Raw genomic sequence first — 19,419 nt, 5'->3', positions numbered from 1 at the left:
ACTTTAAAAAATCCCCCCCCCAAAAAAAAAAAAGGATCTCATAAAACCTCTGAAAAGAAATACAAGTACCTGATAAAATCATTTTCAGCTCTGGGGGGAAAAATCTCCCTAGAAAAAAGATGCAAATGTTAACTTGAATTCTTTTCCTATTTGATTTAGGGAAGAAAATTATTTCAGAGCTTGGATATTTCTGAAAGACTAAAATTCTTGCTTACCTTGGGTAAGTGTCGCACAATTTATCTTCATCTATAAATATAATCTTTAGTGACTGTTAGTAGTCATACACGCTAAGAATGTGTCTAAAATAGTGAATACTAAAATATCCTCACTCTTCAATTTTCTCATGATCAGTGGTAAGCATTAATAGGACAACTTAAGAAGTGCCTTCTGAAGTATTATAATGGAGCTTTCCTTATTCACCACGGAATAACATGAATGGATATAAAATTAGTTTCATGATCTAGCCAACTAAACTTGTGAAATCAAAATATGAGAATATGAAATTATACTTCTCTGTAGCAGTTTACTTTCAGACAATGTATCTTAACTTTTGAGCTTTCTGTTTAATGACTTGTGTGAATATGACTGAGGAAGAATGTTTTATTTTTCCTTATAAAAAGCTCATATATTTTACATGTATGTTAGATTCAAATATTTATAATTCAAATATATAAAAATTTGTGTAATCTACTTCAGAGTGGAATAAATTAAGCATGTGTGGTAAAAAAGGACAGAAAAAACACTGATAGAGCACTTCATGTAAGAGAATGACGGATTGGTGTATAGGAAAATACGATTTACAAGTAAGAATATGTACAGAATAGTATTAAGAAATATTAACTAATAATGAATTATAAATGAAATTGCATAACATTGATTGATACTAGCTCTGTGGAAGAGTCTCAGGGATTTCTAAATGTGGTCTACAGACTATTTATTTGCACTTTTAATCCTCAGAGAAATATGTGTACATTCCCTTAATTGTATATAATAAAAATAAATTGATAATCTTGAAAAAAATCAGTTTTTTTAAAGAGTAATATGTGTATAGAGAGAGTACGAATCTACCTCCTTGAATTGCTGCTTTATATCACTTAAATTTAAGCTGCTATTTTTCAGTATCTGTGATTCAATTAGTATTTAGTGTTTGCAGTATTTATTTGTATCAAAATACATAAGGAAAGTTTAAAAAGTCACAAGCTTTTTAATATTAGAAGTTCCCAAACTGCATTACACAATTTTAAAACAATTATCAGAGTTCAGTACTCAGTCAGTCAGTCTGATAAATTAAAAAAGCAGCATTAATCATAAAATTTTTCTGTTTTATAGACTGTGTAGATGACAATATAATAGTTCTGGCTGAAGAGCATGGTTGTCTGGACATTATAAAGGTTTGTCATTAATCTGTTATTGAAAATTTGTTTATTTTCCCTTTTGGGAATCCAATAGCAGGTTATATTAAAGCTGTGTTTATTTGTTTTTCACAAAGTAAAAAACTAATATAAATTTGGATAAAGTCCAAATAAAGACTTTTTAAAAAATCAAAACATCCTAAGATTAGCAATCATTTGAGTAAAACATATTTTTTAAAATGGATCACTTTGGTTTTTTTCTCTCTTTATTTACCAGGAGCTACCTGAAAATGTGATAGATCTTTTGAAGAAGTGCCTCACCTTCCACCCTTCCAAGAGGTCAGTATTATTAACAGTTTGGGATTACACTGAGATCTTTAACAAATAAGTAGCTGATTTTTTTTCCTAATTAGTTATAGTACTAAAGGATTAAATAAGAATATTTATATATATATATATAGTACTATATAATTGACATCAGTATCATAACTGGTAGTTACGTTAGGTTGGTGCAAAAGTAATTGCGGTTTCAAAGGTTAAAAATAATTGTAAAAACCACAATTACTTTTGCATCAACCTAATAGCTTTAATGTATGTTGATTAAAGAAGAAAAAAATAAGTGAATCGTCATCAGAAAACTGGAATATACCAAAAGAAGTCACTAGCTCATTTCCTAGCTTCCAATTAAAAAATTAGCTCAACTGTGGAGTGGATGTACATATTCCCAGACTCAAAAAATAGAAGAGAAATGAAAACAAGTTTTTTGACAATATGTATTCTAGCAAAGAACTTGAATAAGTGGTGAGGTAAGCTAGCAATTGTTCATTATAAAAGGATTTCTTAGAATTTTTTTTATTTATTTTCATTTGATGATGTCACTGTTAGCCATATGTTGGCCCTGAACTCCCTTAGATGTATAATATTTGAAGATAATGTGTTCTAATCTGTCCATAGACAAACATCTTTACTAATGCATGTTATGAACAGGGCAATGATACTAAAAGCATAGTTCAGGGTAAATATGCTACACTAAATTAAGAGAATAGGAAGAAAGCCAAGAGGTATCATTAGTTTTCAATTTTATTATTTAAGATATCTAGTAAAATACGTGGTTGTCAAGCTAAAAGTAAAAAAATGAAGACGCTCATATGTAATAATTTTGATAGATCATAAGGTGCAAAAAGCACAACAGAGGGAAAAAATTCAGCTTACTACTTACAGTCACTTGATGGTTCTAGAAAGACTCCTAGGCTCTGCCAAAGAAAGCTATATTATATTCCTTGCTAATGAGATATTTAATATTTTTAACTGTCCACTTGAATCTGTGTTGTTATTCTAGGAAATTTTTAATGACTTTCATTCGTGCTCTGTATTTCAAATGTGTTTGTCAAGGCCAACCCCAGATGAATTAATGCAGGACAATGTGTTCAGTGAAGTGGCACCTTTATACACGCCGTTTATCAAACCTGCCAGTCTGTTTTCTTCTTCTCTGAGATGTGCCGATTTAACTCTGCCTGAGGATATCAGTCAGCTGTGTAAAGGTAATGATGCGTGAGACATAGGCAATAATGTAAGCTTTGTGTTTAAAGGAAGTACCCTTATCCTAGTTTCAGTTTGGAATTTATCAACAATATATATAATACATTAGTGCGACTTTATGGACACTTAGCTTGGAATTAAAAGATAATTCTGGATGTGCTTAAAATATAGCGACATGTTAATCATTTAAATTTAAATTACTTCAGAGCAAGAACTTGAAGACTCAAAGAGAAGAAGTAGAACCACAAAAAAAATTATTATGTAAAGCAAAGTCCTATTTTCATCTCAAATCTTAATGCTTAAATCAGGTCTTCATTACATCAACATTTTTATTGCATTATATATAATTTATTATAAATGATCTCTAAAAGTAATACTATTGATAGGAAGTCAATACTATTATACTCCACATTTTAAGAGGTATCAATTTGTTTTTATTTCTCCATGAAAATTACAACTCTCAGAATGTGTGTATTAGTGACACCAGTAAGTTACTCTTACACTAAAAAGTTATGAGTTAAGTCATGGCAGGAAGTGGTGACTAAACATTCAGTCAGTCAGATATTTATTGAGTTCTTACTATGTTCCACACACTGTATCTTCAAGTAACATTCATGCCAAATGGGGAGGCAGATGGAGAATTTAGTCACACAATTACTACTAATGGAGGTCAGTATGGACATAGCACTGTGGAAGCATAGCCTGCCTGAGTCATCAAGAAAGAGTCTTCAGAAGAGGCAGCAATTAAGACATGAAGGACGAGACAGTTTGTGTTGGTTGCCCACCCGTGTGCTTGTTTCTGCCCTATTCCTTTCCCATTGAGCCTGATATACACACACACACACCTCCCATGTATCTCTTACCTAAATTGTAAAAATTTAACTTTTCCTCAAAGAAACTGAATGTACATCCAATATATATATCTGCATTTCATCCTCAGTGCATTTTATAGTATGAATGTTGTAAAGGATATCTTACCATGTTTTTCAGTTTTTACCTTTTTAGACTATCAGCTATTGTCTGTTGCCTTTTAATAAAAACAGAAAGTGAGATAGCTATGATTCTCTTTAATTTGCCATTAATAGATATAAACAGCAATTACCTGGCAGAAAGATCTATTGAAGAAGTGTATTACCTTTGGTGTTTAGCTGGAGGTGACTTGGAAAAAGAACTTGTCAATAAGGAAATCATTCGATCCAAACCACCTATCTGCACCCTTCCCAAGTAAGCAAAAAAAAATTTTGGAAACGAAAAATATCTAGTAATAATTTAAAAAAAATTTTTGGTAGACATTTCAGCTAAGTGATTATGAAAGCAATGGGAAGTTAATGCCTTACATTTTTGGTTGAAATATCAAATTGCAGAATTCCCTTCAATATTTGTATTAAACATTATTTTTTATAATTTGCTTTATCCTCTATTTGAAGTAAAATTATTATTTTGGAATATCTTGTAATAATTGATGTTCAGTAAATTAAAAATGTAAAAGTCAGAAAGAACAGTAATATTCAAGAGAGTTAATCAACTAGTGTGCCTATTAAGAAAAAACATGTTCTATTTCCAATTATATTTGTAAATGTAAGTGTATTGTATGGTGTCATTGCTTGTCCTAGAGCTCATTCTGCAGCTGAGTCACTGTTGAGAAAAATCTACAGAACTGTGTAAGATCCTGGACATCATCCTATAAGTTAGATTGGAAGTTAAATAACAATACAGCCCTAAGGGACAAAGGTTTTCCTGTTCCATTGTTCTTTATATTTATTCATAAAAAAGTGAACCTGAATCTCTAGTTTCCACCAATACTTTATAATTTTAATTTTAGATTTTTGCATTAGATTTGTTTATTATAGTTAACTAGAAATAATCTGCTCATCATATGTTAAATTTGGTGGTTAATGATTTGTATAGACTATTCGTTATCTACTTTTCCCCCCTTTAAACTAATTTTTAAGTATTAACTTCAGTTAGACAGCTCACATATTGAATTAAGTAGAAAATCAGGAAATAAGATGATAGAAATTCCAAGAATAAATGGTTTGAAGGATATATAAATTCTCAAAAGTAATTTTCTGAAATACTAAGTAAATTTCATGCATTATTCAATATTCTTTCTCCTGAGAAGTTACCATCATTATAATTTTTCTTCCTGATTTTCTCATTCTTCACTCATCTAAACATTCTCAGGATCACTTTTATAAGGTGTGATCAAAAACTATGGTGAATGTTTAAATTTAAAAAAATGTATTACGGTAAAAGACACATTGCCATTAATCTCCCACAAAACACTCCCCCTCTCTTTGAACACACTTATCCCGTCATTCTTGCCACTTTATGAAGCAGTTCTGGAAGTCCTCTTTTGTGAGTGTCTTTAATTGTGCTGTCATGGCTGCCTCGATGTCCTGAATCGATTCAAAACGTTTACCTTTCATGGTCATTTTGACTTTGGAGAAGAGCCAGAAGTTGCACAGTGCCAGATCCACTGAATAAGGTGGATGAGGACACACTGTAATGTTTTTATTTGACAGAAATTGCTGTACCAGAAGCAATGTGTAACACGGAGCATTTCCCGTTTTGATCACAAACCACAGTAGAAAGGTAGGGATTTTCAATACAGGCACATGGAACCTTAGTAACAGTGTGCGACAAATTTCAACTTGTTTGGTGCAGTCAGTTGGGTGTGAGCTACGGTTGAGAGAAAGTGTGTTTTAAAGTGTGGCATAAATCATCCTCCATCATGACAATGCTCCGTGTCACACATCGCTTCTGGTATGGCAATTTCTGTCAAATTAAAACATTACGGTGTGTCCTCATCCACCTTATTCACCAGATCTGGCACCATGCAAATTCTGGCTCTTCCCCAAAGTCAAAAGGATTCAGGACATCGAGGCAGCGCAACTAAAGACACTCACGAAAGAAGATTTCCAGAACTGCTTCAGAAAGTGGCAAGGACAATGGGATAAGTGTGTTTGAAGCAAGGGAGAGTATTTTGAGGGGTATTGATGGAAATGTGTCTTTCACTGTAATAATTATTTTTTTATTTAAACATTCACCTTATTGTTTGATTATACCTCGTACATTGTGTCAAGAGAGTTATTTTAGCATTGAAACTGCCTGAACAGAGTGTAAATTCTACTCTTATATTTCCAAAATGCTTCATGCTTATATACTATATTCTTACCAAATCAGCACATATTTTAAAATGAGAATTGTTTAGAGAGTTTTCAGCCAGCAGGTATATATTTTTTGTTAACTCATTCATCATGGAATTTATTTCTTTAATGAAGGGATTGAGGATTTAGAATACAGTTTTATTTTCTAAAAGAAACACTATATCGGATTTTGTATGCTGATTAAAATAATATTTTTAAAAATCTTTTCAGTTTTCTCTTTGAAGATGGTGAAAGCTTTGGACAAGGTCGAGATAGAAGCTCATTATTAGATGATACCACTGTGACATTGTCATTATGCCAACTAAGAAATGTAAGAATGGTGTTTTGGCAAATTTGCTTCAAATCTTTTTTTTTTTTTAAGTATGCATTATTTCATTGTTCACAAAAGTGGTTTTATTGGTTTATCTTTTTACAATTATTGGATAAAGGTTTTCATTTCTCCACATACTTGGTATCACATGGTATCAAATTTTCCAAAAATTATTTCTCTAAAAGGTGTGGAAGGGTATTTTGCTATAATACCAATTTTTAATTCCCTTATTATAGTGCAGTTGTGAGTTCTTTCACAACTTTCTTATTTTTTGTTCTTTCATATTTTTTGTCTGTTTTCTACCTGTTCTACACATGACTAGTTCATATCTTTTGCCAATTTTTTTATTGAGTGATTTCTTATTGATTTGAGGACTTTTGAAAATGTATTCCAGATACATAGTCTTTGTTGGCTATGTGTAGTGCAAATATCTTTGTAATCTGTGACTTTTCCTTTAACTTTTGTTTTTTAGTGAATAGAATTCTTAATTTTAATTATCAGTGTTTTTCTTTATAGTTAAATATGTTTTATGTGATATATTTTGCTTATTGTAACTTATTTAAAGTTATACCAAGGTTATCAATATATTTTCTGTAATGTATTTCTATACTTTCTTCTGAAAGATTTAAAGATATTATTTTTTTCATATTTAGTCCATTAATCCACCTGGACTTTTATTTTTATTTTTTAGTAAGAGATGAGGTAGGTAGCTAATATAATTTTTCATTCATAAGAAGTAATTCCTTGTCACAGCACCACATATTAAATAATTTACTCTGCTTTTTTTTATCTATAGTGTCAACTCTTTCATATATGCATGGGTATGATTCTGTACTTTCTGTTCTGAACACTCTCTCTTACTTCATAGTTTTATATGAGGTCTTGATGTCTAGCAAGAAAAGATCCCCAATTTGTTCTCTTCAAGATGGACGAAGAGCTCTAACATCTTGCTCTTCTGTATGATTTTTATAATCATCTTACCAAGTTTCATTAAAAAATTATAGGATTTTGATTGGAAATGCATTGAAAATTTCTTGGTTAAATGTAGAAAATTAATACATTTAACATATGGAGTCCTATTTCTTGATCATGATATAGAATTACCACTTTATTTTATACCATGATTTTCTTTTTAATATTTATATATCAGTTATCAAATTTATTCCTGAGATATGTTATTGTTGCTCTTATAAATAGAATATGTGTATGTGTGTATATGATGTTTCTTGCTCTGAAGTCAGATTTGTTTGAAATTAGCATAGCTATCCCACTCTCTTTTAATTAATGTTACCATGGTATGTCTTACTCAGTATCTTTACCTTTAACCTATCTATGACTTTAAAGCGTGTTTATTATAGACAACATAGAGTTGGATCCTATTTTGTTTTCATGCACACTGACTATTTCTGTCTTTTAATTGGTAGATTTAGACCATTCCCATTTAAACTAGTTATTGATATAGTTAGATTGATATCTGCCATGTGTGTAACTGTTCTGAATTCCGTGCCCTCCTGTTTGTTTTTTTTTCTCTCTTTCTATCTCTCTCTCTCTCTCTCACTTCTTTTTCTGCTTTCTCAGGTTTTAATTGACTATTTTATATGATTCCATTTTCTCTCATCTTTACCATAGCAATTATACTTCTTTTAAAAAATGTGGAGTACAGATAGGGAATATAGTCAATGGAATTGTAGCAGATATATACAATGTCAGAGGGTGGTAGATGGGGGGGGAGGGTTTATTATTTTGTAATGGATATAAATGTGTAACTATTACATTGTTTTGTACACCTGAAACTAATGGGAAAAAAAATTAGTGGTTTCCTTAAAATTTGCAGTATACATTCACACCTAATAGAAGTTCACTTTCAAATAACACTATACTACTTCCTGGGTAATGCAGGGTAGGTGTTTTGTATCACTGTATTTCCGTTTCCTTCTTTCCATCCCGTATTACATTGCTGTCAGTCATTTCACTTATCCATAAGCTTTTCAACAAATACATTGATTTATTATTTTGAACAAACTGTTATTTTTAAATCAAGTAACAATAAGAAAAATGAAAGATATATCTTGTACTCATTTATTCTTTCTGTAACATTCTTCCTTTCTTTATGTGTTTTCAAGCTGATCTATATCATTTTCCTTCTCTCTGAAGAGCTGCTTTTAACATTTCTTTCAATGCAGGTCTACTGGCAACAAATTCCTTCAATTTTTGTTGTCCAACAAATAATGTGTTTCTCCACTTTTGAAGGGTTATTTTGTTGGGTACAGAATTCTTGTTTGCTTGGTTTTTTTTTTCTTTCAGTACTTTAAACATTTCACTTTATTTTCTTCACTTGCATGGTTTCTGAAGAACAGTCCAGTGTAATTTGTATCTTTGTTCATCTATAGGTAAGGTTTACCCCATCACTCCTTTTCCCAATCCCAGCTCTTACTTCTTTCCAGATATTTGATTTTCTATAGTTTGAATATAATATGCCTAGGTTTTGGGGGATTGTTTATTTGTTTTGGTATTTATTCTGCATGGTGTTCTCTGAGCTTCCTGGTGTTTGTTTAATTTTGAAAATTTCTGTCATTATTACTTCAAATATTTCCTCTGTTTCTCTCACTCCCTTCTGGTATTCCTATTACACATTGGTTGCATCTTTTTTAATTGCTTCATCCTTCTTGGATATTGTTACTTTTTTTCATTCTTTTTCATTTCCCTTTGTATTTCAGTTCAGAAAATTTCTATTGATATATCTTCAAACTCACTGATTCTTTCCTTAGCATATCTAGTCTACTGATGAATCCATCAGAGAGATTCATGTCTTTTACTTTTTTTTTTCCCACTTCTGGTATTTCCTTTTGACTCTTTTTTTACAATTTTCATTTCTCTGTTATATTACCCATCTGTTCTTGCATGCTGCTTACTTTTTCTCCTAGAGCCCTTGGCATATTAATCATAGTTAAGTTCCTGGTCTGATAATTCCAAAATTTTTGCCATATATAAATCTGGTTCTAAAGCTTTCCTTGTCGCTTTAGAATATCGTTTTTTGCATTTTAGCATGCCTTACAATTTTTTTGTTGTAAACCTGGCATGATGTATCAGTAAAAGGAACTGTGATAAATAGGCCTTTAGTTCAAGATTATCTGTTTACCTAGCTGTTTAGTGTTCATGTAGTTTTTCTGGCAGAGGTTAAAATTTCCTCAAGTGTTCTTGGTCTTGTCTCCCCTGTTGTCTTTGAGTTTCTCTAGAGACTTTTTTAAATACAGTCTGAGGCTTGTTGTTCTTTTAGCTGTACTCCCCTGTTATTACACAGGAGCCCTATTGATAGGGAGGTAATTTAGCGGAGGGAAAGTGTTCTTTAATCCTGTGATTAGATCTCAGTCTTTTAGTGAGCCTGTGTCTCTGGGCTGTGTCCTTCACATATGTTTCTCATTTCCCTCCCTATCTCCTTAGGTGAGACAGGAAGGCTAGAAGGAGCTGAAATTGAGTATTTTTCTTCCCCACATCAAAGACTAGAAGGGGGAAAAGGTGAAAGGATTGTAAAGTACAGATTGGTAGTTACCAAATCGTCATGGGGATGTGAAATACAGTATGAGGAATATAATCAATAATGTTGTAAAGATCACATAGAGTGCCAGGTGGGCACTGGACTTATCAGAGGGATCACTTCATAGACTGTGTACATGTCTGACCACTGCTCTATATACATGAAGCTGAAGTAGATTAATATTGAATGTCAACTATAATTAAATATATATAAACACACCTTTCTTTCTTTACCTGGATTTAGCATAGTGTCCCCCTGTCTGACTACCTGTTAATCAGGTGTCCAAAGCTTAGTCCCATGGTGCTTTAACACCTTAGGCCATGGTGATCGTGTACTTTAGTGCTGGCTTAGCTCCTTTCTTTCTAAGCCCAGCTTTGTGTCTCAGATAGCTGTATTTTCCTTACTTTTTAAGGCTTTTCCTGTCATTTGATATTTCATGTTATATAGTAGGAGGGTATTAGAATCTCTTTTATCTGTCATAATGCCAGCAACAGAAAATAATATATGTAATTATTACTACATAATACATTGAACTTATAATCTCATTAAAGAGAAAGAATGTGTATAGTGGAAAAAATAAATAGCAATACAAGGCAACAAACAGTAAAATACATCTAAAATATATGGTTTTAACTGATTTGATTTTACTCTTAATTTGTTTCTTTAACTTAAATATAATCCAAATTATGTGAATACAAGTTAAATGAAAACAAGGCTTTAATTTAACTTACTCAACTGTTTTACATTTCACTTGAAATTTAAAATATTTTTTTATAAATATTAAGGAAAAAATGTTAATGTTGCTGATTTTAAAAACAATATGGAAACCAAATAATCATTTTTACCATATACTTTTCTGAATAAGTATTTTGGTTTTTAACCCATAATATGCTAAATTTTTAATTAGAAAAAAAGCAGACTAGATACTTAAAATTAATATTTATGACTTTCAAGACAGTAAAACCCAAACTTAAAAAAGTATATGTATATTAATTATGCAGTGAAACTTGGGGGAATATTATTTTTCTGCATAGAATTTTAATCCATGAAAGAAATAACGGTTTAAAGCAAAATAGGATAAGTGCATGTCAAATTTTAGAGAGAAGCCAAGCGGAAATTCAGTGTTTGTCAGATTTCAGTGTTGGGTAAGATTTTTCTTTGGCTTTTAAAAATTCTGGAATAACTCATGGGTGAGTGCACAATGACTCTAATCCATAGATCAGTGCTCGCTATACACACAACTTGAGCTTCAGTGTTAGTTCCCACAGGAAAAGATGTTCTGCCTCCAAGTTGGAAGGTGAACTGAAGAGCAGAGCAGCAGGCACGATAGCATTAACTTTAACCACCCTGCTTAAATGAATACCCTGCTTAGGATGTTCTAAGATGTTACTTTATGACTGCCTGCCTTCTTACGTTTTTAAGTAATACTTATAATCCTGACAATGTTATTATTGGAACAACATTTATTATAATGACGTTGTGAAAAAAGTAATTAAGAGAATTGAGCTTTATCAATTGTTTATTAGGTATTTGAATCATACATGTTCAAAGTATGATGTGAGAAGTTTCTCTAAATCCTTTTTATTAGCACCTTACTTTTGTCTTAATTTGTATTAATGTCGAAGTAAAAATAAATCTAACTTGAGCTTTAAATTAAGGGATATGTATTTAAAAAGTACATTTTTAACATGTAATTTTAAAATATTTTATTAAATTTTATACTAATTTTAGTAATTCTGAACTGTATTTGGAAAATATCATAGTAGGTGTCTGACATTCATTTACAAGAGACACCTGCAAGTAAAAAAAAAATCAAAATACAAAAATCTAGTCTTCACAGCTAAATTTAATCACTAATGGTATAGTATATTTGCATGTTTATGACAGGAATGAATTTTAAATTGTATTTTATACTTCTCTTGGTACCTTTATAAATTCATAATTTTTACATTATTTTTCCTTTTAAATACAGATCGGTGTTTCTGTCTCAAATCCCCATGCATAAATATTTTCTCTTTAAATTCACAGAGATTAAAAGATGTTGGTGGAGAAGCATTTTACCCACTACTTGAAGATGAGTAAGTATATATATAGTCTCCTTTTACACTTATATTCCTTTTCTGTTTATGTTAGATTGGTAAGAAGCTTAACTATTTTCTTTGAAAAGTACTTTCTAAAAAGAACACGTAACATGGTGTTTTTAAAAAAATGTTGTACATTTTGTCAATTTTTCTGCTTTTGTTTCTTTTTTACAGCCAGTCTAATTTACCTCATTCGAATAGCAATAATGAGTTGTCTGCAGCTGCCACACTCCCTTTAATCATCCGAGAGAGGGACACAGAGTACCAACTGAACAGAATCATTCTCTTTGACAGGCTGCTAAAGGTAGGGATTCCAAAATGTGAAGTGTTACAAGGGCCCACGTACATCCTTATTATATTGCCTTGATAATTCTTAGGGACTCTTGATGTCATAAAAAGAGTAATTCTTATGACCTATCTTTTTTGATTAACATGTAATTATAAAAATGATACGTGTTCATAGTACATAAAATTAAAAAGTAAAAAACAAAGATGCAGTAATATATGCACAATCATATTACACAAAAGATTAATATCCTTACTATTTAAAGAACTTAAAAATCAACAGGAAAAACACTAATACTGAAACAGAAAAATTGATAAGGAACCTAACAGAAATAGAACTAGTCAGTAAATCTATTCAAAATATTTATCCTCACTAGGAATCCAAAATAATTAAATAGGCTTTTTTGATAACCAAATTAGTAAAGTGAGCAAAGATGCATTAAGATTGGAACTCTTATTCCTTTGGAATGAGTGTAAAGTGACTGAAACATTATAAAAAGCAGTTGGGAAGTATATATCAAAAGCTGTAACAGCCTCCACACCCTTTGTCGCAATAATTCTTTTGTAGAACTCTCTCCTTAAGTACAAATGTATAAAAGGACACATTTATGTGCAAAGATATAGAAGTAGCCATAATTATAACATATTTATTAAATAATTTCTATATCTCCAGATATATTACAAAGTGCTATACATACATTATTTAACCCATATGAGGCTGGTAACATTATTCTCCACATGACTCATTCGTAATTCTTTCAAAGCACAAAATAGAGAGGAATGATTAGAAACAGTAGAAACAGCTCCTCTCTTTTGTTGTATACAAGATTTATAGAATATAGGGAACCATTCCACTGCCAACTTACAGGTATTACTAACACCAAAGTAATTTCAGATACTTAGAAATTTATTGAAGATCACCTTCAGTTTTATCACTGGTGTATATTCAGGACTTTACAGACTAAAAGATGGTACGTGCTAATTTGAGACATTTTTTCATGTTTTTTTTCATCTGTAGGCCTATCCGTATAAAAAAAATCAAATCTGGAAAGAAGCAAGAGTTGACATTCCTCCACTTATGAGAGGTTTAACCTGGGCTGCTCTTCTGGGAGTTGAGGTAAGAAAAAAAAGAGAAGGTTGAAAGTTGAACGTGATGGTGTTAAGAAAGAAGGAAAAAGAAGGAAAGTGCTTTCTAAATATGTATTTTTTAAGTTGTTAGACAATAACACAGGAGAAAATGAGCATTAAGAATATTTGGCAATTTTAAGTGAAAAGAATAGAGGAAAAGACTAGGAAAATATAATTGAAGGCTTCTTAGATTTATATTATTTAAAATTTCATTTAAATGGGGCTCATAGAGATTATCTTGATTACTAATTTTCATATCAGAATATTTTAACAGCATATATATACCAGTTATAGGTGTATTGTCCTGCCTATAAAGTGTGTTTATTTAGAAGTAGGATTGCCTATTCATAAGTAGTTCTGTCTATGTTTGGGTAAACCTTACACTCTAATTTGAGCCTTGTCAAAAATCATGAATATAATTTTGTGCTTTTTAGTACATCTATCCCACTAGAACCATGCTACCAAGACAAACAGCTACTTGTCTTCTACAACACCTAATCTGTGGCAGTGAGGGAAGAAGGGTCACAAAATCATTAGGGTGACTTGCAGTGCTAACAGAGAACTCTGGTGACAACAGTCATGATTATAGGCCGAATCCTGGCCAGATTTTTCATTTCCAATTTCTTTGTCACCCTGCCTTCACATATTCTCTTATCAATATCTTATATATATATCCATCAGACATTTTTTTTCTGAATTCTCTCAACTATTTTTAATCCTTTTCAACTCCTTGTTAAAAAATCTACTTTATTCCAGATTCCTTTGATGAGAGTTTACAAACATCTTTGATTTGGTGGTTGCTTTAGAAGAATGCGTGTTGTTCCATCCCATACATTACTAGTTAGAATTCTAGAACCATGTAATGCTGAAATTCAGGAGGACGGAGTTCAGGTTGTCCAAATCTGTCATGAAGTAGATGTACCAGAGAAGCTGATACAGCAAGTAATGACACAGTTTGAACCCCAAATTCCTGACTCTTTCTACACCATTACGAAACCAGAGTAATAAGAATTATTCCATGCTTAGCCCTATTGAACATGATTACATCTGAAGTGGTTTATTCAGTTATTCCTTCTGTAACAGTATAACTGTAAATGATTCCTTTAGTCCCTTAATGATTTCATAACTACATGATATTCCACTCTTTCATTTATTTCAAACTTCTGCTTCCCGGTGCTGACCTACCACTCCTTAAACAATCCCAATTTTATTTTTGCTTTCATTTAACCAACTTTAACAGGAAAATTTCTTGTGGCATAGCTCTTTCTGTTTCCCCCTCAATTTTTTTCTCTTAATTTCTTCATGAAATTTACGATGCTTGAGATAACACCAATAGGGAATAATATGGCTGTGTTGTATTACGGAGGCTATGTGGTTTGGCTAAACATACTCATTAGCTAAGTGGCTCATCCAACACATTTGTCTTCTGGTGTGTATAATTCAAATGTCTGCCTCAACAAAATGGCAAATTGTCACAGCCTTTCATCACAAATAAAAAATGTAGAGAATTTTTTTTTTAAGAGGTATACTTTGGGTATTTTTGATTTTTGTTTTTTGGGGGGTTTTTTGTAAGAAATATGAGTCAATAATGGACATCTTTTTCCATATGAGATTCTTTTTTTTCATTAATTTTTATTGGAGAATATTGGAGAACAATGTGTTTCTCCAGGGCCTATCAGCCGCAAGTCGTTGTGCTTCAATCTAGTTGTGGAGGGTGCAGCTCAGCTCCAAGTCCAGTCGCCATTTTCAGTCTTTATTTGCAGGGGACGCAGCCCACCATCCCATGGGGGAATTGAATCGGCAACCTTGTTGTTGAGAGCTCACATTCTAACCAACTGAGCCATCTGGCCGCCTGTACTTTGGGTTTTAATGTGCCTATCAATGATTGGGTGGGTTTATAATAAATATATTTTGCCTAAACTAATAATTTATCCAAGATATCATGAATTAATATTATCCTTTCTTATTTTTTGCAGGGGGCTATTCATGCCAAGTATGATGCAATAGATAAAGATACTCCAATTCCTACAGATAGACAAGTATGGTTTAAATTTTCTTAAACAGCTTAAGATAATTTTGCTAAATATTAAATTTTAGAAAGGGAAGAGGAATTTTTTTCCTTTCATTATGAATACTCAGCAGCTATCATACGTATATCGTATAAGCATGATCCTTGTACTGATAAGTTAGTGAATTAGAACTGTTCCTTAAAAGAGTTTAGGCCAAGTAGCTTTTCTTAATAATTGTACTTTTTTAACTGAAGAATTTGCCCTTTATTTAGACCTGGTTGTAAAGGAAGTTTTTTGGAAACTGTATTAATACATAACTTTTCGAAAGAAACGGTCTGTTTTCCTTGTTTAAGTATACAACTTTTTGTTGTTTGCATAGTATTAATAAAACATCAGAATTATGTAGGTTGTCTATTCTGAAATTTATAATACAGTCTCTCCTTTTCCTTACACTGGGGTTTATTGGAGATCACTCTATTACAATCTCTATTATTACAGTTCTACATTATTGTTTTGCTATTTTACAGATTGAAGTGGATATTCCTCGTTGCCATCAGTATGATGAACTGTTATCGTCACCAGAAGGTCATGCAAAATTTAGGCGTGTATTAAAAGCTTGGGTAGTATCCCATCCTGATCTTGTGTACTGGCAAGGTAACTTTACTTTCCAATTTTTAAGACTCCTTTTGAAGTATTAGGAGCATGTTGCATGACTAACAGTTTTAAAAATTAACCGTGTTTCGTCGAAAATAAGACCTAGCTGGATCATCAGTTCTAATGCGTCTTTTGGAGCAAAAATTAACATAAGACCCAGTCTTATTTTACTGTGAGACCCAGTCTTATTTTACTCTAAGACCCAGTCTTATTTTACTCTAAGACCCAATATAATATATAATATAATATAATTAATATAATACCTGGTCTTATTTTACTATAAGACTCGGTCTTCTTTAATATAATATAATATAAGACCAGGTCTTATATTAATTTTTGCTCCAAAAGATGCATTGGAGCTGATTGTCTGGCTAGACCTTATTTTCAGGGATACACAGTAAAACAAAATATCAGAACACCCTTGGCTTTCAGAAAGTCAACACTAAAGCTATGATCCATTTTTGAGAGGTTTATATGAGAACTTTTTTAAAACTTGGTCTAAATGCCTAGTAGGTATCATTTAAATGCATAATATTTAAAGAGACAATTTGTCATTACATTGATTAGAAAAGTAGAAAGAATATTTTGTGTGATTACAATCTTTGTGGGTACATGTTTTTCAGTGCTTATAAAAATAACAAAATAATTTTATACCATAAATAATTTTGGGCTAGTTAATATTCTCACCATTTAATGATTTACAGTTTATGCTTAACATGTTTATTAGAAATTAGGGAATAGGATACCACCCTAAACTGTTTATTTTTTATCTGTAAAAAATATATTTTTAATGTTCTATACCCTTGATTTTTACCTTTCTCATTACTTTTGTGGTCATTGATAGATCCACGAATGAGAAGCTCATTCCACCAGTCCTATATTTGAATTTGTTGTAATGAACAGTATTTTAAAAAATACTTTAACTCTCTATTTCTGGCTGAACTTAAGTTGAAGCTATTATTTTTCCTAGTCTGTCCATTTTATAGTTCTATATCTTCCTAACAAATATAGATAGATTTTAAGTATTTTCTTTCAACATGACAACATATGAACAGTATTATTAATAAAAGGCATATGTCATATATTTATATTTCACTTCACAATTTTTAAAGGATTTTTTTCATGATACCAAAAAAACGTCTAAGACAAATCTCCTCTCAGATGAGGAAACATGCTTGGAGGTGTTAAGTGATTGCCAAAGCACACTGGGTCAGAGATGGGACTATGTCCCAAGCCTTCTATCATTTTTACATTTTTCTATTAGTACATTTCTCTCTTTAACTCTTAATAATATTGATGATAATAATAGCTGCTTTGTATTGGGCATGTACTGTGGTGCCATTCACTGTCAGTTACTCCCCACAATAAGCCATGAGGTAATACATTTCTGGATGGGTAGTATTTATCATGCTTAATCTATATAAAGGTACTGCATAGAACTGAATAAGGTATACATCTACAATTCAACTGAATTATGTTTATTTAAGTTATTTTCCCAACCTCTCCCTCCCATCAGGTCTTGACTCACTTTGTGCTCCATTCCTATATTTAAATTTCAATAATGAAGGTAAGCCTATTTATCCTTTAAATAATCATGGTACATATTATTCTAAAATATTTTATTAAAACATGAAAGGTTTTTCTGTTTGTTATAAGGTTCTTCCTTTCTTCCTAGGATATACTCCTAGGGAGTATATAACATCTGTGAAATAATCTGTTAGACTAGTTTTAGAGGATGTGAAGAATTAATTATTGGAGAGCTTCAGTTGTGAGCAACCAATGACTAGAAATTTATGGATAATACATTTGATTATTCTAATACATTCATCTACTTTGGTGACCATTTTTATGAAACATTGGAGAAAACTTTGACATCTTTAGAGATTAGTTTTAGTCTATGTATACATTGTAAACAATTTATAAAGAAATTGCTGTTGGTCTTGTATCTCCAAAGCCTGTAATTTCAACCACTACCTCCTTAATAAAGAATTTTCTTATTCTCCCTCCTAAACCCATCACTTTGTTTTCATGGATGTATTAATGTTCTGTATACTCGTATTTTATATTCTAGTTATTTATATACTAATATAGAACCCTCTCTTAGGTTAGCATCTTTTTTATGGTATTTTTTTGTAAAGATTATTTGTTTTTATTCCCCTGTTATAATGTCTTTTTTTATAGTAGATTTTTCAGTAAATATTTGTTAAACGTAACTGACTCAAATCTCTAATGACATCACATATAGAAAGTATTTACCATATGTAGTATGAATCTTTAGAAGCTTCAATTTCAGAATCTCTTTTTTTTTTTCAAATTCTGTTTCATGTCAGATTTTGCATAAATTTCTGGAAATGGGTACAGATAGCATAATTCCAGATAACTAAAATTTTACAATTTGAATTGGTTTAAAAATGCACTGTTCTATATATCATTGCTTATTATCTAGACTGGAATTTGCTATGTTTAATTAGGCATAGTCTGTTATCACACATACTGATCCAAGAAGAGTAAGCAATCTGTTTTTGAAAGAACAGTTTATTACTGGTGTTTCTAAATCCAAGTTCTGAGGCTCTTTCTTTGCATCAACAAAAATTAAGAATCTTGAGGTTTGTATAACATATTAATAATGACCATGTGTAGAGATTTAAACAATTATAAAGTTCAGATAGTGAAGGTTTTTATTATTGTGGGATAATGATGTCTGCAGTACTTTGAAATTTAAAAGTTAGTTGGTGATTATCTTTTGTTGTCCAAAACATTTTCTGTTTTAAAGAGCAGGCTGTTTTTTCCCCTTAACTTTGTGTTCCCAGCATTTATTAACATAACTCTTGTTTAATAGTAGAGTCAAACGATGTGTAATAAGTGAGTGAATGACTACTGGCCATGTACCCATTAACTAATTTGTTACATACCTTTGCCTTATTCTTTCTTAGCCTTGGCTTATGCGTGTATGTCTGCTTTTATTCCCAAATACCTGTATAACTTCTTCTTGAAAGACAACTCACATGTAATACAAGGTAAGCAAACGTCTTTCCTTGTCTTTTTAAGGGAAAGTGCTTATGTCAAGTAACCAATATTCAATTGAATTTGTGATTTTGACCCATTAAAATATGGTCTCAGTTCAGTTCAAATTTAGGCATGCTACTTTCAGAAAACATAAGTCCTGCTATTTGTCTCTCACAATTAAAATTGCCCACAAAAAGTTTCACCATGGAGCAAGCCTATTATGAATTAGTAAAAAGTTTGAACAATGTTTAATTGTGTAAGTCAATAGAATATTAAAAATGCTTCTCATTCATCTCATTTCTCATGTTTGAGCACCCAATATATTCTTCCTCTGTCTTCCACTTTTCTAA

General features: G+C 31.4%; 1 protein-coding gene across 1 annotated transcript in view; it reads left to right on the top strand.

Moving 5' to 3' along the window:
* Window positions 1–19,419, top strand: part of TBCK (TBC1 domain containing kinase) — a 187,794-nt gene that overhangs the window by 58,739 nt on the left and 109,636 nt on the right. Inside the window, exons 7-19 of the mRNA XM_033105921.1 lie at window positions 160–220; window positions 1,330–1,391; window positions 1,630–1,691; window positions 2,745–2,893; window positions 3,977–4,115; window positions 6,272–6,371; window positions 11,935–11,984; window positions 12,162–12,291; window positions 13,291–13,389; window positions 15,377–15,439; window positions 15,937–16,063; window positions 17,580–17,630; window positions 18,997–19,080. Of these exons, the coding sequence (XP_032961812.1) occupies window positions 160–220; window positions 1,330–1,391; window positions 1,630–1,691; window positions 2,745–2,893; window positions 3,977–4,115; window positions 6,272–6,371; window positions 11,935–11,984; window positions 12,162–12,291; window positions 13,291–13,389; window positions 15,377–15,439; window positions 15,937–16,063; window positions 17,580–17,630; window positions 18,997–19,080 (1,177 nt within the window). The remainder of the gene's footprint in view (window positions 1–159; window positions 221–1,329; window positions 1,392–1,629; window positions 1,692–2,744; window positions 2,894–3,976; window positions 4,116–6,271; window positions 6,372–11,934; window positions 11,985–12,161; window positions 12,292–13,290; window positions 13,390–15,376; window positions 15,440–15,936; window positions 16,064–17,579; window positions 17,631–18,996; window positions 19,081–19,419) is intronic.

Source organism: Rhinolophus ferrumequinum, chromosome 5 (assembly GCF_004115265.2).
Source record: "Rhinolophus ferrumequinum isolate MPI-CBG mRhiFer1 chromosome 5, mRhiFer1_v1.p, whole genome shotgun sequence".
In the NCBI taxonomy this organism is placed as follows: domain Eukaryota; kingdom Metazoa; phylum Chordata; class Mammalia; order Chiroptera; family Rhinolophidae; genus Rhinolophus; species Rhinolophus ferrumequinum.
This window is presented reverse-complemented; position numbering and strand designations above follow the sequence as displayed.